Source organism: Salvelinus sp. IW2-2015, linkage group LG14 (genome assembly GCF_002910315.2).
Source record: "Salvelinus sp. IW2-2015 linkage group LG14, ASM291031v2, whole genome shotgun sequence".
Taxonomy (NCBI): Eukaryota; Metazoa; Chordata; class Actinopteri; order Salmoniformes; family Salmonidae; genus Salvelinus; species Salvelinus sp. IW2-2015.
The window spans coordinates 26,524,885-26,547,831 of NC_036854.1; the positions used below are offsets into that span (position 1 = coordinate 26,524,885).

Here is a 22,947-nt window from a genome sequence, read left to right on the forward strand (position 1 = left end):
CGCGTGCTGCGTGCGTGCGTGCGTGCGTGCGGTGCGTGCGTGCGTGCGTGCGTGCGGCGTGCGTGCGGCGTGCGTGCGTGGCGTGCGTGCGTGCGTGCGTGCGTACATGTGTGTGTTCTCAGGTGTCTGCTGATGATATGTTTAGATAAAGAAGGAGTGTAGCTACAGCGACTACCCTAATGTGAAGCCGGCGGTCCTAGCCCATGTGTCTGTGTCCGTGGCCATGTTTTCTCTGGTCACCCTGCCTGGCCTGTCAGCCCCCGGGCTGTCTGGTTTCACACACACACACACACACACACACACACACACACACACACACACACACACAGACACACTCAAACAGGAAAGAACGCTGTGACGATCGGAACCACGGGAAACACCTGAGTGGTCTCCGACAGTAACGGCCAGGATGACCTCTCGACCCTGCCCTCGGAACCAGACACCACCTTTTCTGTTTTCCTCCTTGGCGTGAGTTAAACCACCCCAGTCAGGTGACTGCTGCTCTCATGTTGAAGCCTTTCCTGTTCCTATGAGAAGCGAGCGGAGGCTATTTTTACTGTCATGTTTCAGGGCAACTTCCACTCTCTCTCTCTTTCTGCTCGCCTTACGTTGTCACGTGTCTGGGCTTGTTCTGTTTATGTTTAATTCAATTTAATTAGTAATTACATCATAATGTCATTACGGTTATGAATCCAAATTATGGTTCTCTAATAATGACGGGCTAAGTGGACCCGCTGAGAAACAAAACAAATAAAATGGGTTATTTTGACGCCCTGGTAAGAGGCCTGCACTGTTTAGAGGAGCGCTTGCTGGCATTGATCAATCGGAGAGTGGAGCCACTTGGTCATAGGATGGAACAGTAAGTTAGTACAACACCAYGCCACACCCAGCTAACTAAATAAACTTGTTTAATGACTAGGTCCTGGTCTCCAGGGGAGGGGGGGGACTATGAGTGACTGCTTTGACACACACACAAAGAGATGGTCCTCTCTGCCTGCCCCGATGCCAACCTGGGCCTTAGACTACCTGGCATCGCCCACTGATGGCTTTCCCCTGGGTGGGGAGCTCTGCCAACAGGAAGCGATGCCCCACTGTGCTGATATCATGGTTCTTCTCACTTTCTGTTTAATAGAGAAGGGGGGGGAAGTATGCAAAAAAAAATCATAGCTGTCCTCACTGTCTCTCTGTTTAGTAGGGGGTGGGTGGGGGGGGKGAAACGAACGCAAAAAAAAACAAAAAAACAGCAAGTGGAACGTCGTCAGTGGAAAGTCTGAGTCACCCGTTTTGACTTCAGAACACTGGCTCGTGCCAGCAATGACCTTCCCCTCTGAAACACCATACCTGTTGACACTCGCTGAGTCCCTAACTCTGTGACTCTGCGGACGGGCGGGACCAGAGGGAGATGATTAAAACAAACTGCGGAGAGAAGACGACAGTTATAAACACGCTTGTCATCGGCGTCCAACCCAATGCACCCAATCACCCACCAATTAATTTAGGCACGCTTTCAAATGAATTTATCTTCAAGAGAGTGTGAGGCACTTAAAATCCTCTATTACACACTATAACACGTGTTACTGTGAACTACAGTCAAACACACTTAAACATATGATGTTACTGTGAACTACAGCCAAAACACACTATAACACGTGTAATGTGAACTACAACCAAACACTATCTATAACACGTGTTACTGTGAACTACAACCAAAACACACATATAAACACGTGTTACTGTGAACTACAACCAAACACACTATAACACTGTTAACTGTGAAAACTACAACCAAACACACTATAACACGTGTTACTGTGAACTACAACCAAAACACACTATACACGTGTTACTGTGAACCTACAACCAAACACACTATAACACGTGTTACTGTGAACTACAGCCAAACACCACACTATAACATATGATGTTACTGTGAACTACAACCAAACACACTATAACACGTGTTTACTGTGAACTACAGCCAAACACACTATAACACGTGTTACTGTGAACTACAACCAAACACACTATAACACGTGTTACTGTGACTACAAACCAAACCCACACACTATAACACGTGTTACTGTGAACTACAACCAAACACACTATAACACGTGTTACTGTGAACTACAGCCAAACAAACTATAACACGTGTTACTGTGACTACAGAAAACACTATACACGTGTTTACTGTGAACTACAGCCAAACACCTATAACACGTGTTACTGTGAACTACAACCAAACACACTATAACACGTGTTACTGTGAACTTACCAACCAAACACACTATAACACGTGTACTGTGAACTACAACCAAACACACTATAACACGTGTTTACTTGTGAACTACAGCCAAACACACTATTAACACGTGTTACTGTGAAACTACAACCAAACACACTATAACACGTGTTACTGTGAACTCAACCAAACACAGCTATAACACATGTGTTACTGTGAACTACAACCAAAACACACTATACACCTTCGTGTTACTTGTTGAACTACACCAAACACACTATAACATTTGAATGTTACGTGAACTACCAACCAAACACACTATAACACGTGTTACTGTTGAACTACAGACCAAACACACTATAACACGTGTTATCTGAACTAAAACCAAAACACACTATAACACGTTTACTTGTTGAACTACAACCAAACACACTTAAAACACGTGTTACTGTGACTTACAACCAAACCACCTATAACACGTGTTTACTGTGAACTACAACCAAACACACTATAACACGTGTTACGTGATGAACCTACAAACCAAAACACACTTAAACACGTTACTGACTACAGCAACACACTTATAACACGTGTATTTACTGTGAACTCACAACCAAAACACACTATAACACGTGTTACTGTTGAACTACAGCCAAAACACACTATAACACGTGTACTGTGAACTACAGCAAAAACACACTATAACACGCTGTTACTGTAACTACAGCAAAACTAACATATCATTCACTACCCAATCCGATATATGAGAGCGGAGGCGGATATGATTATGATTCCACCTGAACTATCCTCTACGTTCTTTCTTCCCATTAGATTTTCAACAGCAGTGACCATAAACAGCCTAGGAGACATGAGCTCTACGTCAGCTTCCGGGAGCTGGGCTGGCAGGTAAGCATCTAACTCTAACACTATTGGACTAAGAGGGACTACAGTACCCATAATTCCGCGGTGTAACTATCCATTTGACCAGAGTGAAAGAGTTAACAACCTGTAGTTCATCTCATGTACCAATACAAACAATACAAACAAGGCCAGAATCTCATGTCAAAAAGAGGTCAATGAAGACATTTGGTAGAAGACAAGCAGACTAACAAAAAGGCTTTATACTGCTTTTAATAACCATTTAAAGAAGCATTGTCTGGGCATTTTGTAAGAGTTTAAGTGGCCTGTGAACTCATTCAGGTTAATGGAGGGGAAAACATGCAGCCACGTAGTCCTGCAAAACAAATCAACCCCTGTTAAGACAAAACTGACATCTAGAGCGAAAGTGCCAACACACACATACACAGAGAGACATACACACCCAGAGAGAGAGAGAGAGAGAGAGACGAGAGAGAGAGAGAGAGAGAGAGGAGAGAGAGAGACACCCACACACACCAGAGAGGAGGGAGAGAGAAGAGAGAGAGACACACACACACACCCAGAGAGAGAGAGAGAGAGAGAGAGAGAGAGAGAGAGAGAGAGAGACACACACACACGCACACAGAGGCAGAAAGAGAGAGGCAAAAAGGAAAGATTGTAGTAAACTACCTGCTCCATGAGTGATTCCAACAGTATTTGTACATTTCGCACTGATACATCCTAGGAACCTAGTTGGAACTGAGGGAGAACACGTGATACATGTAGACCCGTTGATGGAGGGAGAGACTACTGTGACACATGTAGACCAGTGGAACTGAGGGAGAGAACTACTGTGACTACATGAGAGACCAGTTGGAACTGGGGGAAACTATGTGACACATGTAGAGGACCCAGTTGGAACTGAGGAGAGACTACTGTGAACTACATGTAGAGACCCAGTTGGACTTGAGGGACGAGAACTACTGTGACTACATTGAGACCCAGTTGGAACTGAGGGAGAGAACTACTGTGACTACATGTAGAACCAGTTGGAACTGAGGAGAGAACTACTGTGACTACATGTAGACCCAGTGGAACTGAGGGAGGAGAACTACTGTGACTACATGTAGGACCAGTGGAATGAGGGAGAGAATACTGTGACTACATGTAGAGACCCAGTTGGAACTGAGGGAGAGAACTACTGTTGACTACATGTAGAGACCCAGTTGGAACTGAGGGAGAGAACTACTGTGACTACATGTTAGAGACCCAGTTGGAACTGAGGGAGAGAACTACTGTGACTACATTGTAAGACCCAGTTGGAACTGAGGGAGAGAACTAACTGTGACTACATGTAGACCCAGTTGGAACTGAGGGAGAGAACTACTGTGACTACATGTAGACCCAGTTGGACTGAGGAGAGAACTACTGTGACTACATTGTAGAACCCAGTTGGAACTGAGGGAGAGAACTACTGTGACTACATGTAGAGACCCAGTTGGAACTGAGGGAGAGAACTACTGTGACTACATGTAGAGACCCAGTTGGAACTGAGGGAGAGAACTACTGTGACTACATGTAGAGACCCAGTTGGAACTGAGGAGAGAAACTACTGTGACTACATGTAGACCCAGTTGGAACTGAGGGAGAGAACTACTGTGACTACATGTAGAGACCCAGTTGGAACTGAGGGAGAAACTGCTGTGACTACATGTAGAGACCCAGTTGGAACTGAGGGATAGAACTACTGTGACTACATGTAGGACCCAGTTGGAACTGAGGGAGAGAACTACTGTGACTACATGTAGAGACCCAGTTGGAACTGAGGGAGGGAACTACTGTGACTACATGTAGAGACCAGTTGGAACTGAGGGAGAGTACTACTGTGACTACATGTAGAACCCAGTTGGAACTGAGGGAGAGAACTACTGTGACTACATGTAGAGACCCAGTTGGAACTGAGGGAGAGAACTGCTGTGACTACATGTAGAGACCCAGTTGAAATGAGGGAGAGAACTGCTGTGGGACTACATGTAGAGACCCAGTTGGAACTGAGGGAGAGAACTGCTGTGATACACAACACAGAGCTTTGGACCTCGTGCGAGTATACCGACGCTGCAGAACGAGTACTGTTTTATCAAACTCTTCAACAGTCAGTCAAATAAATATCACACAGGAGGTTGGTGGCATCTTAATTAGGGAGGACGGGCTCGTGGTAATGACTGGAGCAGAATGAGTGGAATGGTATCAAATACATCCAACATATKGTTTCCATGGTTTCCATGTGTTTGATGCCATTCCATTCACTCCCGTTCCAGCCATTGCTATGAGCCGTTCTCCCCCTAAGCAGCCTCCACTGAGACATATGCACAGTACCCCTACTGCCTCAGCGTCCCATTCACAGAGCCTGCTGAACACACTGTAGACCATTAGGATGCCTGTTGTGTCCAGATTGGTTAGCCATATCGAATGTTTTTCCTCTTGTGATTGTATCAGGACTGGATCATTGCACCTGAGGGCTACGCTGCCAACTACTGTGGTGGAGAGTGTGTCTTCCCCCTCAACGCCCATATGAACGCCACCAACCATGCCATTGTGCAGACACTGGTGAGTGATCCAAAGCTTATAAAACTGCTGAGCTAATAAAGCTCCAAAAAAGTGGTATAAATTATGACCTCTGACCTTGTCATCGCCTCCCAGGTCCACCTCATGAACCCGGAGAATGTGCCCAAGCCCTGCTGCGCCCCCACCAAGCTGCACGCCATCTCTGTGCTCTACTTCGACGACAACTCCAACGTCATCCTGAAGAAGTACAAGAACATGGTGGTCAGGGCCTGTGGTTGCCACTGACAACCGCCAAACCGCCACGTCGTCATGGTCACCTGACCGCGGCGCGGGCTGCAGCGGAGACTGTGTGAACACGACATCCTACGTCTGCCTGTATGTCAGTGTGTGTTCTACCCGCTCTCATACTCAGGGTGAGGGAGGAACTGATAAAGGACCAGACCAATGTGCTGCTTTCCACTCTCTCTCTCATCTAAGTGATGTTCAAATTCTCCGATGGCTACTGGCTTCATTACAGCAAAACAACTCGAAGACGTAGGGGAATTGACTCAATGTTATCTCAGCGCGGGTAGCCAATCCCGTCAGATGTAGTGGAATGACACAGAAAACATGTAGAAATGGGGGAGACAGCATTAGCCCAACTACAGTGCATTTGGAAAGTATTCAGACGCCTCAACTTTTTCCACATTTTGTTACCTTACAGCCTTATTCTAATTTATTTTTAATTTTTATATCTAATCTACACACAATACCCCATAATGATGAAGCGAAAACAAGTTTTTAGAAATGTTTGCAAATTTATTACAAATAAAAAACAAATACCCTATTTAAATAAGTATTCAGAAAATGAGTTCAGGTGCATCCTGTTTCCATTGATCATCATTGAGATGTTTCTACAACTTGATTGAAGTCCACCTGTGGTAGATTGGATATGATTTGGAAAGGCACACACCTGTCTATATAAGATCCCACAGTTGACAGTGCATGTCAGAGCAACAACCAAGCCATAAGGTCACTCTGACAGAGTTCCGGAGTTACTCTATGGAAATGGGAGAACCTTCCAGAGGGACGACCATCTCTGCAGCACTCCACCAATCAGGCCTTCATGGTGGTGGCCAGACGGATGCCACTTCTCAGTAAAAGGCACATGACAGCCCTCTTGGAGTTTGCAAAAAGGCACCTAAAGGAATCTCAGACCATGAAAAACAAGATTCTCTGGTCTAATGAAACCAAGATTGAACTCTTTGGCCTGAATGCCAAGCGTCACTTCTGGAGGAAACCTGGCTCCATCCCTATGGTGAAGCATGGTGGTGGCAGCATCCTGCTGTGTGGATGTTTTTCAGCGACAGGGACTGGGAAACTAGTCAGGATCGAGGGAAAGATAAACAGAGCAAAGAGAGATCCTTGATGAAAACCTGCTCCAGAGCGCTCAGGACCTCAGACTGGGGCGAAGGTTCACCTTCCAACAGAACAACAACCATAAGCACATAGCCAAGACAAAGCAGGACAAGTTTCAATGTCCTTGAGAGGCCCAGCCAGAGCCCGGACTTGAACCTGATCTAACATCTTTGGAGACCTGAAATTAGCTATAAATGTGATATTTCAGTTTTTGCTTTGTCATTATGGGGTACTGTGTGTAGATGGATGAGGAAAAGAAAACATCAATTTTAGAATAAGGCTGTAATGTAACAAAATGTGGAAAAAGTCAATGGGTCTGAATACTTCCCCATTGCATTGTATGAATAAAATATACTGTCTGACTAACCAAAGCCTGATTTTATCATCAACAATCTGCTGATATTGTAATATTTATGTCACGTTAGTTAATGTAAAAAGATATTTCCTACTCGTTATGTATTGTACTCGTAAGCTTTTCCGCCATATTTACCTGGCTTCCAAAAATATAATATAGGCCGAACGGAAACGACCACATAATCTTTTAGTTGTGAACTCAAAACATGTTAATTTGGTCAATATTTGCCAGGCTCACACGGAGTTTATTTCACTGGACTGGTTCATCAGGTAGCAGGTTGTGGCTCAACTGACGTACCGCTCCAAAGAAGACGGCTTTCACCTCATCCCTCGGACATACCGCAAACTGTTACTCCAATCTAACTTAACATATTATTCCCAAAAACCTGCAGAGTAGAAAAAGCTATTTGTTGGTCAAACCAGCTGATCAAATGTTTAGGACCAATTTTCTGAAATTAGCTTCGGTGTGATTTTTTTGACCATTTGTCATCGATGTTTTGTTCATTTGAAAGAAATAGGAAGTGTCAATGTATTCACAGATCAACTGCATGTTACTGAACTTTGTGCGAGTACAAACATTCAAAACATGCTAAGACATTGACATATGGGTTTATAAACAGAACAGTTGACTATAGCTGAAAATTGGATACCCTTTGTACCAAAAGAAAATCCAAAATCACAAAATATACCTCTGGTAAGCTGCTGTTTACATTTGTGATCATGTTTAGACTTACTTTTGTGTGTAAATACTTGTACATTTTCAGCTTATTTATTGCACCTCTTAAAATGTCATGCCATATTACAGAGAAATGTGAACAAATGAAAAATAGTATTTTTGGAAAAAGACATTTTATTACAAAATCTCATGTTACAACTTGCTTTTTGTTTACAAAATACATGGGCAGTGTACAACCCACTCACGAGAGAAAAACAAACAGCTTTCCTTCACTGGAGTCTGCCTAGACCATGTGCTATCCATAAAGATTGTACTAACAATATGTGGTTAGCCTCTGAATGCATTTGTTTCCCTTAATTGAGCATTGAATGTAAAAMCTGCCTCATGCAGCAACTCCATGAACATACACAATCTTTTGATTCACCCCAACCGCCCCAGAATAGCGCACACACGCATATTCAAAGACTTACGACTACATCTGGAAAGAAGGAAAATCAACATTGTCATCATATCTTACTGACTAAACAAGTCAAATATAATTGATCATTTATGTGGGTGGAAAATATATTTTTTTGGTATTCTATTTTTGCTCTTCCAAGCATACGTGGTAAACCAAACATTCCAAATTGTTTTCAAAGGTAGATAAACCCAAAGTAAAAGTGACCGTAGCACTAATGTTGTGGCATTCTTGTGCTTCACTGGGAGAATGTTTTACACTGGTGCCTGATAGACGCTTAGTCTATAGAACAGAATATTAAATAAGCTTTGTGAAATCTATTGCATTTACACAAGAACATATTCATTCTAATGAACTAGCCGTACAAAACCATTTTTAAATATATACTTTTTTTTTGTACATATGACACAATCCCTTGCAAACCATTTGAGGGACTTTGTCAAACATGGACTAATGACTAATACAGTTTTCCTGTAATGACCCAAACTGGTAGATTCCATTCAAAAGGCATGACTTGAGTGTAGAAACTGACGATCACAATCATTGTTTATAAAAACGGTGATAACACCAACACGGCGCCTGATATTGGGCCGTGGCGGGACCGAACTGAAGCCTCACAGCACAAACGTATATAGAAGAAAAAAAAATAGGTCTACATTCAGACTTTTTGTAGCACATTTACGATGTCAGAAGAACACACAAAAAGGGCAGTTTGACACGAAACACTGAAAAGTAGTTTCCTGCAGCCTTCCCCGACATAGCCAACAAGCAGTTGGGGGGACTCTACAAAAACATACGTGGGATACAAATATAGTTGATAAGATAGTATGGAGTAGGCCGAGAACTGGGTGTCCCTGAGAGTTAAGTTAGTTAGGCCATTACTGGCATGGATGAGAAGTACCGTCAACTTAACGCTCAACGTCACACGGCTTTGACCTCTTCGCTGCAGTAACAATTACATAAGTGCCTCGTGATTTATCAGCATGATTTCCTTAAATCACCAAAAATAAGGTTATTGAAATTTCAGACAAACTAAGGCAGGTTAATCCAACGTTTTTTGATACAACCGGCAGGCACCATATACGACGACTGTCCTTGAGTTGTGTCAAGCGTTGGGATGACTATCACGGTATGCATTGTCAAGGTCTGACTGATTAAGTACCGCTGGCAAAAAGTGGTTGTCGATCACATCATTTCATTTCCAGAGGAAGAGTGGGACTAGGCAGCCCAAACGAATACAGTCACACAAACTATTCGATTATAACAGAAACAAAGGGGGTAAACAAGGCATTACAGAGAGGAAAAAAAAAAGGGAAAAAAAAGGGGGTCTGTTGATTCTACTGCTTTCTGAAAGGAAAACGATCAGAGAGAGAAGAGAGCTAGCCTCTATGGGAGAGAGGTGTGTGGGGGAGGAAAGAAGTAACGACGGATGTTGATTGGATAGTGCTACAGCTCGTCTCGGGCCTGCTTCATCACAAAGCCGTGCAGGCTCTCCAAGTCGCGCCCTCCATGATGCTCCTCACCTTGCACACCCGCCCTGAACATCAGCAGGGTGGGGTACCCACTCACCTGTAGCAGGGAAAGAGGACAAAGGTTCAAGTCTGACATCCACTAAAGGTAACAACCCCTAGCTAGCCCCGACCTCTTCAGTGTTTGCTGATCTGAAGGGAATGGATAAGTATAAGTAATACGGTCTCAATTTCACCTAGCTCTGCAATGCCTTCACCTTATCACTTCCCCCTTCCTTCAAATGTCAATTTTTCAGCAAACTTACCATGTGTAAATATTTGTGTGAACATAACAAGATTCAACAACTGAGACATACACTGAACAAGTTCCACAGACATGTGACTAACAGAAATTGAATAATGTATCCCTGAACAAAAGGGGGTCAAAATCAAAAGTAACAGTCAGTATCTGGTGTGGCCACCAGCTGCATTAAGTACTGCAGTGCATCTCCTCCTCATGGACTGCACCAGATTTGCCAGTTCTTGCTGTGAGATGTTACCCCAATCTTCCACCAAGGCACCTACAAGTTCCCGGACATTTATGGGGGGAATGGCCCTAACCCTCACCCTCCGATCCAACAGGTCCCAGACGTGCTTAATGGGATTGAGATCCGGGCTCTTCATTGGCCATGGCAGAACACCGACATTCCTGTCTTGCAAAAAATCATGCACAGAACAAGCAGTATGGCTGGTGGCATTGTCATGCTGGAGGGTCATGTCAGGATGAGACTGCAGGAAGGATACCACATGAGGGAGGAGAATGTCTTCCCTGTAATGCACAGCGTTGAGATTGCCTGCAATAACAAGCTCAGTCCGATGATAATGCGACACACCGCCCCAGATCATGACGGACACAGGGCTCAGTTTGACTAGGCTACTGATGCCTACTTTGTGTTGGTACAGCGTGCGAAGCTGGGCACAGTGCTCAATTTGACTAGGCTACTATATTGCCTGGGGTTATCTGGTATGCAAACGACTCAGCACAGTTCCACACTGAAAGAGAGGACGCATCTGTTGTCACAAAAGATGGTGTTTTCGGATGGTAGTATGTAATAGGAGCACAACATTTTAGTGAACCGTCGATTCGTTAAGTTTGAATTTATTTTCTGAACGATGCACGCTACATTTGGATCAGTTTGTGGGTCAGCGGACCGATGCACTTGTATCTTAAACATATGAATCAGGGGGCCAATGCGTACTGGTGAATTGTCACGTCCCTTTTGTTTAGCAGTGTGAATCACAAATTCATTTATTTCTACCTGTTAGCCTATAAAGAGCCAGACAGGCTGCAGCTGAAGAGACTACTGCCCCCATGGCCTTGAGTCAGGGGAAATTCCAGAGAACGTCCCAGTGATAAAGGTTGTGATGGTCCTACCATGGACCGTCCAGTATAAAGGTTGTGATGGTCCTACCATGGACCGTCCAGTGATAAAGGTTTGATGGTCCTACCGATGGACCGTCCTAGTGATAAAGGTTTGATGGTCCTACCATGGACCGTCCAGTGATAAAGGTTGTGATGGTCTACCATGGACCGTCCCAGTGATAAAGGTTTGATGGTCCTACATGGACCGTCTAGTGATAAAGGTTGTGATGGTCCTACCATGGACGTCCCAGTGATAAAGGTTGTGATGGTCCTACCATGGACCGTCCAGTGATAAAGGTTGTGATGGTCCTACCATGGACCGTCCCAGTGATAAAGGTTGTGATGGTCCTACCATGGACCGTCCTGTGATAAAGGTTGTGATGGTCCTACCATGGACCGTCCCAGTGATAAGAGTTTGTGATGGTCCTACCATGGACCGTCCTACTGATAAAGGTTGTGATGGTCCTACCATGGACCGTCCCAGTGATAAAGGTTGTGATGGTCCTACCATGGACCCGTCCCAGTGATAAAGGTTGTGATGGTCCTACATGGACCGCCCAGTGATAAAGGTTGTGATGGTCCTACATGGACCGTTCCAGTGGATAAAGGTTGTGATGGTCCTACCATGGACCGTCCCAGTGATAAAGGTTGTGATGGTCCTACCATGGACCGTCCTACTGATAAAGGTTCTGATGGTCCTACCATGGACCGTCCTACTGATAAAGGTTCTGATGGTCCTACCATGGACCGTCCTACTGATAAAGGTTCTGATGGTCATTGACTTAAAGGACAATGAGGGAGTCAGATCCACCGTTCCGGGTAGCGCAGCATCACTGATCAACCAATCCTACAATGAGGTGGCTGTGGAGCCAGAGATCACAAGCCAGTTCACCGTTTCTGCTTCCTGTGGCCCTGGGTCACACCTGCTGTTGTTTGTGTGTTTATAACAACAGCATGTATCAAGTTGCAGGATCTCAACGTCTTGCTGTTTACACCCCAGAGCATGGTAGACTTCACTAGCACTATTTCTGAGCCATCTCTCAGCTCCAGACAGTCAATGTAGAACACCTACTGAAAACTTGTTGCAGATCGTCCTCTCCACTGTGCAGTCCACTTTGCCAATCTTGACATCAGTCAGGCCAGGGAACTCYTTCTTAGACAGGTCCTCCCAGGTAGGTGCCAGACTCTTACAGTGGCCACACCTGGAGAGGAAGGTTAAGTAACTTATGGTTATGTCTTCTAGTGGTGGAGAGGGAGGTTAAGTAACTTATGGTTATGTCTTCTAGTGGTGGACCCTCGTTTTAAGTAAATCACCAACTCAAATTGCCTTAAATATTGTACATTTCATATGGTGAGATGGGTTAAATATAACATACATGTGGATTTAATAGCTCATAGAGGAGCTCTTTCTTACCATGGCGCATAGAACTTGATGAATACCAGCCCCTTGGCCACTGTCTCGTCAAAGTTGGCCTCTGTGAGTGTAACTACGCCAGACTGCAAGGGGGAAAAAAATAAGCGATCATTTCAGATTGTATCATTCGTGGTCCTGTATTGGTTTATACGTCCACAAGACCAGTAATTCAAAGAAGTAGCCTAAGTTCATAAACCCGGACAGCCGAGACAAATCGAGTTCTACGTTTGATTGGAAGTAGCATCAGATCTGTCCTTCAACCACACGTGTCATGTCTTTGTTCAAGGGTTAGACTTTAGTGATGTCACCGTTCACACTTAACATTCTAATATAATAATAACAAATGCCATTTAGCAGACACTCTTATCCAAAGCGACTTACAGTCACGCGTGCATACATTTTAAGTATGGGTGGTCCCGGGAATCAAACCCACTATTCTGGCGTTGCAAACACAAAAATAGCTAGCCTGCCCATGATTGAGACTTCTAGTTAACCGTTGTGTAGCAGAGGCCTATGCCTGGAATCCAGTCTGCAGTAGACTGCGAGTCAAACAGCTTGGCCTGGTAATCTCACTGCTAAAACATCAGCCTGAGATCTTATTCACTTATTAAGTATCTGGAGAGGTAAGCTGTAAAAACGTGCTGCCCACACATGCAACACGGTGCCCGGGTCCCAAAATTAGATCTCGACGTAGGCATTTACCCACAACATAGCATGTGGAGTATTTTAAAATCTGGAAGGCACATGTGCTTGGCCCCCATTATGCCTGATAGAAAGTCACACACACACTGTAGTACCTCCTCTTTGGCGGGCTCATCGCTGGGTACTGGGATCTCGTTGGCATGTGGGTGTTCATCATCCTCCTTAACAGCAGCAGCAGCCTTGACCTGGTTGTCCACAAAGTCCTTCAGAGAGTCCAGGTCCCGCTTGCCTCTGTACTGGTCCGCCTGAACAGACAACACCACCATCGGAAAGGGTTAACAAACTGACTCATTAAATGGTGAAGTCATAGCTCCTCACAAACATGAATGGGTTACAGAACACAATGTCTTCTTCAGTGAGGTAGCCAACCAAACTAGGTACCTTCTCTCCGTCCTTGAAGAAGAGCAGTGTGGGGTAGCCACGCACAGCGTTCTCAGAGCACACGTCATAGTGCTGGGTACAGTCCACCTGGCCAATCACAACACACTAGTTTAATCAGAATTCATTCAGCATATCCAGCTGGTATAGCCAGTTGTGCTTCTCATGTGGAAATATTAACATGCAGTAACTTCTACTACCACTGGGCTGTCAGTACAATACAAACATCAAACCACAGCCATAAATAACATTTGTTGAAGGAGATCGTATCATTCTACTGTACAAACGAGTCGTCATAAGTTCCGTATCCTGGACTGGTGCACATGTGACAAACATGGCGCTCTAGTCCCCTGCCGGTGACTTGTCACCCACCTTGCCGATCTTGATGTTGTCTGAGTACTCGAAGCTGGTGGCCAGCTGCTCCCAGGTCGGGGCCATGGCCTTACAGTGACCGCACCAGGGGGCAAAGAACTTGACAAAGTGGGACCCTGCGAAGAAGACAGGAAAAAGAAAGATTGTTGTTAATACTGGAAAACATCATATAAAACGTACAGTAAGCCTCCCGAGTGGTGCAGCGGTCTAAGGCATTGTATTGCAGTGCTAGAGGAATCACTACAGATCCGGGTTCGATCCCGGGCTGTGTCGCAGCTGGCCACAACCGGGAGACCCATGAGACAATTGACCCAGCGTCGTCCGGGTTAGGCCGGCTGCACAGTGTTTCCTCCGACACATTGGTGCGGCTGGCTTCCGGGTTAAGCGAGCAGCAGTGTTAAAGAAGCAGTGCGGCTTGGCCGGTCATGTTTCGGAGGCTCTCGACCTTCGCCTCTCCCGAGTCCATACAGGAGTTGCAGCAATGAGACAAGACTAACTACCAATTGTATATCACGAAAATTGAGGAGGGAAAAAAAAAAAGGGGTAAAAAGAACCAATAAATAATCATGTACAGTAAGGGTTAGAGGTCGCCCAATAAATAATCATGTACAGTAAGGGTTAGAGGTCGCCCAATAAATAATCATGTACAGTAAGGGTTTAGAGGGGTCGCTCAATAATAATTCATGTACAGTAAGGGTTAGGGTGCCCAATAAGTAATAATGTACACAATTAAATACAAGTGATTTCAAGATGATGACTCAGGATGTTACAAGGCGGTCCAATATCGGGCACGCTTGTAACTCTGCCGATTAATAGCGGCGTCTCGATGAAGCGCACTCTAGTGTGTGCGCCTAACTTATGTTATTATTATTGGCACCTCTAACAACAGACATTCTAACCTTATGTCATGGATATATTATATTGGCCGACGACTCGATAACCTGTTATGTAGCAAGATTATTATATGGGGAACCTTACCTTTTACTGTAATGATATTTTATTCTAAGAATGTAGCAGAGGCGATCAGGACTGGACTAGAACCCGCATGCATTGATCTCACTTACATTGTACATCTATTATACTATAATATTTATTATGGGAACGGATGAAAACAGAGAATGTAACATACGATATTGATGGCGATTTATATATTTATGATTAAACATATTATATTATTTGGGAAGTATACGAGAAATGGGATTATTAGATAATAGGTGTAATCGATTCAACCTAAAAGTGTAAGGGTTAGAGGATCGCCCAATAAATAATCATAAGTACAGTAAGGGTTAGAGGTCGCCCAATAAATAATCATGTACAGTAAGGGTTAGAGTCGCCCATATAATAATCATGTACAGTAAGGAGAGGTCGCCCAATAAATAATAATGTACAGTAAGGGTTAGAGGTCGCAATAAATAATCATGTACAGTAAGGGTTAGAGGTCCCCCATAAATATATGTACAGTAAGGTTAGAGGTCGCCCAATAAATAATATGTAAGTAAGGTTAGAGGTCGCCAATAAATATCTTGTAGGGTTAAGGTGCAATAAAAAAATGTACAGTAAGGGTTAGAGGTGCCATAATATCAGGTACAGTATCGGTAGAGGTCGCCCAATAAATAATAATGTACAGTAAGGGTTAGAGGTCGCCCAATAAATAATCATGTACAGTAAGGGTTAGAGGTCGCCCGATCAATGGCCGATTAATTAGGGCCAATTTAAAGTTTTCATAACAATCGGTAATCTGAATTTTTGGACACCGATCATGGCCTATTACATTGTACTCCACGAGGAGACTGCGTGGCAGGCTGACTACCTGTTAGGCGAGTGCAGCAAGGAGCCAAGGTAAGATGCTAGCTAGCATTAAACGTATCTCATAAAAAAACAATCAAACTACACATGGTTGATGATAGTACTAGAATATCTAGCTTGTCCTGCGTTGCATATAATCGATGCGGTGCCTGTTAATTTATCATTGAATCACAGCCTACTTCGCTAAATGGGTGATTTAACAAGCGCATTCGCGGAAAAAAKCACTTTCGTTGCACCATTGTGTACCTTACCATAAACATCAACGCCTTTCTTAAAACCAATACACAAGTATATATTTTTTAAACCTGCATATTTAGTTAAAAGAAATTAATGTTAGCAGGCAATATTAAACTAGGGAAATTGTGTCACTTCTCTTGCATTCATTGCACGCAGAGTCAGGGTATATGCAACAGTTTGGGCCGCCTGTCTCGCTGCGAACTAATTTGCCAGAATTTTACGTAATTATCACATAACATTGAAGGTTGTGCAATGTAACAGCAATATTTAGACTTAGGGATGCTACCCGTTAGATAAAATACGGAACGGTTCCGTATTTCACTGAAAGAATAAACGTTTTGTTTCCGAAATGATCGTTTCCGGATTTGACCATATTAATGACCTAAGGCTCGTATTTCTGTGTGTTATTATATTATAATTAAGTCTATGATTTGATAGAGCAGTCTGACTGAGCGGTGGTATCCAGCAGCATGCTCGTAAGCATTCATTCAAACAGCACTTTCCTGCGTTTGCCAGCAGCTCCTCGCAATGCTTCAAGCATTGCGCTGTTTATGACTTCAAGCCTATCAACTCCCGAGATTAGGCTGGTAATACTAAAGTACCTATTAGAACATCCAATAGTCAAAGGTATATGAAATACAAATGATATAGAGAGAAATAGTCCTATAATAACTACAACCTAAAACTTCTTACCTGGRAATATTGAAGACTCATGTTAAAAGGAACCATCAGCTTTCATATGTTCTCATGTTTTGAGCAAGGAACTTAAACATTAGCTTTTTTACATGGCACATATTGCACTTTTACTTTCTTCTCCAACACTTTGTTTTTGCATTATTTAAACCAAATTGAACATGTTTCATTATTTATTTGAGACTAAATAGATTTTATTGATGTATTATATTAAGTTAAAATAAAAGTGTTCATTCAGTATTGTTGTAATTGTCATTATTACAAAAAAATATAAATAAATAAATAAATCGCCCGATTAATTGGTATCGGCTTTTTTTGGTCCTGCAATAATCGGTATCGGCATGGAAAAAATCATAATCGGTCGACCTCTAGTAAGGGTAGCTACAATCTGAAAGCACAGAATTAAAGTATTTTACAGGTGTATTTGATTAACTCAAGTTAGAGCGTTTCAGCTTACAGATGGGTATTTAGTTGATGGAATAACATGAGAAATTACATCAACTATAAAATCGCCTGTGCGTTACTGGCCCGGAGACTAAAATACACTGAGCTCAGAGGTTAAATGTTACCCATTACGCAATTTCGTCACAGCCCATCTTGTCACCATTTAAAGGTTGGACACAAACATTCCTCTTAAAAATGATCCCGTCATATCCTGTCTTTTTTTCCTCCAAACAGGAATCATTTATTTTTCTTTCTCAAACAAAACATTCAACTCAAAACCAGGCTGAAGAGCTGCAATTTCAGCAGGACATTTATCGTGACCACCATTYATTTTTGTTGTGCTTGTCCAGTGACCGGAAACATGCGGTTTGCATGAGATAAATGTAGAGTGGATTGCATCATGGTTTCAAGGGAATGACAGCATCTAAATGATGTTAATCGCTGTAGAAAATGGACGTATGCAGCTTACAAAAACAGTTGCGCTAAGGAACCCTCACATATGTTATATTTCGGGTATAAATAGACAAGCCTGGTCCCATGTCAGGTTGTGCGGCCTTGCCAACTCCTATGGTGCGAGACATCAGAAACAGAACTGGGACCAGGCTATAAAGAGACTGTTGACATATGTATATTGCACTGACAGATCCCAATCCTCCCCCACGTTACCTTTAGCGATGTGGGCCTTGAAGTTGCCGGCAGTGAGATCAAACAGGCCTTGCTTGGGCTCCGGGGCTTTGGGAGGCTCCAGTTCAGTCTCTGGCTCCTGCAAACCCATAGAACATCATGCCACACACCAAATAAAGACTGCCATCACGTAACATTAGTCTGCAGGTTATATTAAGATGGTCTGAAAGGTTTAACGCAGGGATCTCCAACTGGTGGATCTTATTCGGACCCCAAGTTTTCAATGATTTATTGTTGGACATAAAAGACTGAAAACATATGATTTACATTTTGGAAACCTGTTCCAATAGAGACATTGATTGTTTACAAAAGGTATGAAATGATTATGTTTTAGACAAATATTATGTAGTTACGAAAGTTCAAATCAGTAAGGCTCACATGTATTTAATTTCAGTAAGCATAATATATTCACATTGCCTCCTATCTCATGGGCATAGCGTTTAGTCATACGGTGCTGGCTACAAATGTTACGTATGTCCTACTCTTTCACAATTAGCAAGCGCAGGGATCATCATTCAATGGTTAACTCCAGCCTTTGAGCACAGCACGCTAAGGCAACGTCACCATGCCTGCTAATTAACCTATGGGCTCACTAGTGCAATTACACTATATATACAAAAGTATGTGGACACCCCTTCAAATGAGTGGATTAGGTTATTTCAGGTGTGGCTGACAAGTGTATAAAATCGAGCACACAGCCATGCAATCTCCATAGACAAACATTGGCAGTAAAAGGCCTTACTGAAGAGCTCAGTGACTTTCAACGTGGCACCGTCATAGGATGCCACCTTTCCAACAAGTGAGTTGTCAAATTTCTGCCCTGCTAGAGGTGCCCCRGKCTATTATTGTGCTTATTGTGAAGTGGAAACTTCTAGGAGCAACAATGACTCAGTCACGAAGTGATAGGCCACACACACCCACAGAATGGGACCGTCGTGTGCCGAAGCGTGTAAAAATCATCTGTCCTTGGTTGCAACACTCACTACCGAGTTCCAAACTCCCTCTAGAAGCAACGTCAGCACAAAAACTGTTCGTCGGGAACTAGTGAAATGGGTTTCCATAGCAGAGCAAGCCAACTATAAAGTTTGGTGGAGAAAGAATAATGATCTGAGGATGTTTTTCATGGTTTGGGTTAGGCCCCTTAATTCCAGTGAAGGGAAATACAGCATACAATGACATTCTAGACGATACAGTGATTCCAACTTTGTGGAAACAGTTTGGGTAAGGCCCTTTCCTGTTTCAGTATGACAATGCCCCTGTGCACAAAGCGAGGTCCAAACAGATATGGTTTGTCGAGATCGGTGTGGAAGAACTTGACTGGCCTGCACAGAGCCCTGACCTCAACCCCATCGAACACCTTTGGGATGAATAGGAATGCCGACTGCGAACCAGACCTAATCGCCCAACATCAATGCCCGACCTCACTAATGCTCGTAGCTGAATGGAAGCAAGTCCCCTCAGCAATGTTCCAACATCTAGTGGAAAACCTTCCCAGAAGAGTGGAGGCTGTTATAACAGCAAAGGGGGGGATCAAGTCCATAATAATGCCATGAGATTTTCAACGAGCAGGTGTCCACATACACTACATGACCAAAAGTATCACTTTCCTTTCTCTCGACCAATGGGAATAAACCTAGGGTCTCTCACTTGATGTTTTACAGTAAAAATCTTCCAAACGACCTTCCACCTCCACCTGAAGGCCCGTCATTGGAATACCGTTTTTCCAGCAGGGGGTTGGGGGGGGTATTTGATGCCAGCTATCTGCCATCTACATCTGGCTCTGAGGAGCATTTCTTCGGAGACGAGGCCTACCCCAATATAGCCAAATAAAAATGCCGTATTGCATTCTGTCTTTGTCGTCCATTCAGTTAAGCCTGTACTCGATTTATATATTTGTTTGGGCTTCTTGCGGTCAATTTGCAGTCTACAAATAATTTGTAATTATCATCCAGCCCCCTGACCATCCACTAATGAAAACAAAAATCGTCCCGCAGCTAAATATAGTTGATGATCCCTGGTTTAAAAATCGTCCCGTGGCTAAACCCTGGTTGATGATCCCTGGTTAAAGTGACAACCTCTCATCACCTCCATTCCTTCCCATTGAAAACAGGATAAAGTGGAAGCGGGAAACGATAACAAGGTTGTCCACCGTTCCTTTGCTTTCACCTGTCTAAGGCTTTCATATCAGATGAACGAAATGAGGAGAAGCCATTTCAGATGAGATGATAGGATGCATGTAACTCCGCCCACTTACCACAGGCTCGTCCTGCAATGTGTTGAGCATCCAGGTCTCCAGAGACTGCAGGTCCCTGGGGCCTTGGTACTTCACAGCCTCCTGCTCAGGTTTGAACAGCTTCAGCCTACAGACAACATAGGGGTCAACGAGATCATTCGCCTCAATGACTAGGCCATACTGCTCTGTAAGATGACTGACACACTCGCAATACACTTAACTGGTCAATTCCTTCGTAATTACGTGAAACTGAAAGTTGTTTTTATGACAGAAGATTTTATAAGCACACTAGGGTCCAGGTTCCGCTTTTACAGCATACACTGCAAAACAAGGTGGGTAAAAATGTAACTAAATGCATGTCAATGTTTCACTGCTATCGGTCAATAAGTAATCAAATCTAGCTACATGATTTACCCCAGTGGCAAAATGAAGATGCATATCCCAGTGGCAAAATGAAGATATATATTTATTTCATTTAACTAGGCAGGTCAGCCTACCCCAGCCAAACCTGAACGACGCTGGGCCAATTGTGCGCCGCCCTATGGGACTCTCAATCACGGCCGGATGTGATACAGCCTGGATTCGAACTAGGGAATGTAGTGACGCCTCTGGCACTGAGATGCAGTGCCTTAGACCGCTGCGCCACTCGGGAGCCCAGGAGCAAAATGAAGATACACCATGAAATGGCAAGGTAGTACATGAACTTCTCCAATAAGAAATCCAGTAAGAAACGGTTCTGTTGCGCAACATTTCAAAATGTTTTGCTATGGTGTGCCCTAATTAATACAACCCTGTACTTACGTGGGGTAGCCCCTGACGCCGTGGACATTGGAGCAGAACTTAACATCCTGAGTGCAGTCAAACTTTACGACGTAGGCGGGCGGCGACTCCATGTTGTTGTATTTGTCCCCCATCTCGTTCCATGTCCCCTGTAGCCTCTGACAGTGACCACACCTGGAAGCAAAACGCAGCACAGGTTCTTTCAAAGTCTTTCTCCTGAGGTGGTACAGGCTTCACAGTTATGCCTGGAATTAACAGTGTTTCCCTTATATCATTGTTGCCACCGCTGAGAGATACATATCTACTAAGACTGCTGATTTTTTAGGGGGTGGAAACACTGATTAGGCTAGGTATCAAATAGAGAGAGCACAGTCTCAGTGGAAAAGAGACACCTGATACAACTCAACACTCCCATTGAATTCCATATGCTTAACTGTCTTCATGTTTCTATGGCAATAGAATGTGCCGCGTTATATGTTTCTTTGATCAGATTGTGCAGTGTGGGGTCAGCTTGTAACTGTATTCGGTGAGGTATAAAGTAAAGACACTCCTGTGAAGTGATGAAGAACCGCAATGTTGTCTATACGCTTACATTTCAGAAAAGACACCAAAATATTAGGCCTTACTACAGCAAGTAGATTGTTACTTGTGTTGAAAAAACGTGGGACATTTTTAGGCATCTTTAGTGCATGCCCGTCTACAAAGTTACGTCAATCAGTGCTTGCCACGTAAGCGGTCACATCCTGAAATGGTCCATTACTCCACTACTGTTAGCTAGCTAGGCTAGCTGTTATATAGTAGAAAATGTGCGGCAAACTGAACACCCCGAAAAAAAGAATATATACAACAACAAAAAACACTGCGCATGTAACTAGCGACTGTGTCAACTAACGTTAAAGGACGGGTCAGTCCAAGTTTAATCATGACTTCCGAAAGTTCACAAGCTTAAATAAGTTAAGGCTCTAATGATTACCAACCAAAGTATGCTAACTAACGTTAGCGTTGTTCTGGTCTCGTGTGGTTTGTTAGCAAATCTTTAGCCAGTGTGTTAGCTAGATTATAATGACTTCTCATCTGTGCAATGATGGATAACATTTTATATACAAGTCCTAGTTAACATTTGTAGCAAAAATAATACAACTTGGCTGACTAGTTAGCCGGCAAAAAAGCTGCGCTAGCTAGCTGCAAGTTAGCGGTTACTGTAGCCCCTGACAACTTGAAAATCTGATAAATTGGTAAAGAAATATGGTATCCATCTAAATATTGTCAATAACTTTACAAACTGCACACTACCTAGCGAGTTTATTCAAAACGTTTGCTTACCAAGGGGCGAAGAACATGACAAAGTGGGGAGCGGTTGGGACAGCATCGTTGAACATATCCACTGTATACGTATGCTTGGCATGTTCATCTTCTTCAGAATCAGCATCGCAAAATATATTACCAAAAAGTAACGAACAATAAATAAAACACAACATAAAATGTGTGCAATTCAGTGCTGAGGAGGCCATGATCCCGTCTTGCTGAGCCACTGGTCTGTCTGTGAATATCACTAACGCTGACCTTTGAAGAATGTGGAATCTGGATAGGACCCATGCACGATGAGACGCTCTAAACAATGTCTGCAGCCGTTTTACAGGTGGAGATGAAATCTACATTATATAGAGATCTGTGGCATGGCGTCGCGCCACTGCTGCACTTCAAACACTTCTAAACAAGCTCCAACAAGTTTTAATCCAGATGCTTTCACAAGTAGGATAGACATCAATGGCTATGTATATAGACT

General features: G+C 43.5%; 2 protein-coding genes across 2 annotated transcripts in view; one reads left to right on the forward strand and one right to left on the reverse strand.

Annotated features, from left to right (window-relative positions):
- Window positions 1-8,412, forward strand: part of LOC111973468 (bone morphogenetic protein 7-like) — a 54,562-nt gene extending 46,150 nt beyond the window's left edge. Inside the window, exons 5-7 of the mRNA XM_024000838.2 lie at window positions 3,071-3,145; window positions 5,594-5,704; window positions 5,798-8,412. Coding sequence (XP_023856606.1) covers window positions 3,071-3,145; window positions 5,594-5,704; window positions 5,798-5,947 — 336 coding nt within the window. The 3' untranslated portion in view covers window positions 5,948-8,412. The remainder of the gene's footprint in view (window positions 1-3,070; window positions 3,146-5,593; window positions 5,705-5,797) is intronic.
- Window positions 8,245-22,746, reverse strand: LOC111972766 (thioredoxin domain-containing protein 5). Its single transcript, XM_023999838.2, has 10 exons — window positions 22,485-22,746; window positions 21,183-21,335; window positions 20,403-20,508; window positions 18,131-18,227; window positions 14,285-14,400; window positions 13,916-14,002; window positions 13,630-13,779; window positions 12,833-12,915; window positions 12,491-12,620; window positions 8,245-10,116 (listed from the first exon to the last, which is right to left on the reverse strand). Exons 1-10 carry the CDS (start codon window positions 22,670-22,672, stop codon window positions 9,994-9,996), a joined length of 1,233 nt encoding a protein of 410 aa, XP_023855606.1. The 5' UTR covers window positions 22,673-22,746; the 3' UTR covers window positions 8,245-9,993.
- Window positions 22,747-22,947: the final 201 nt, after the last annotated feature.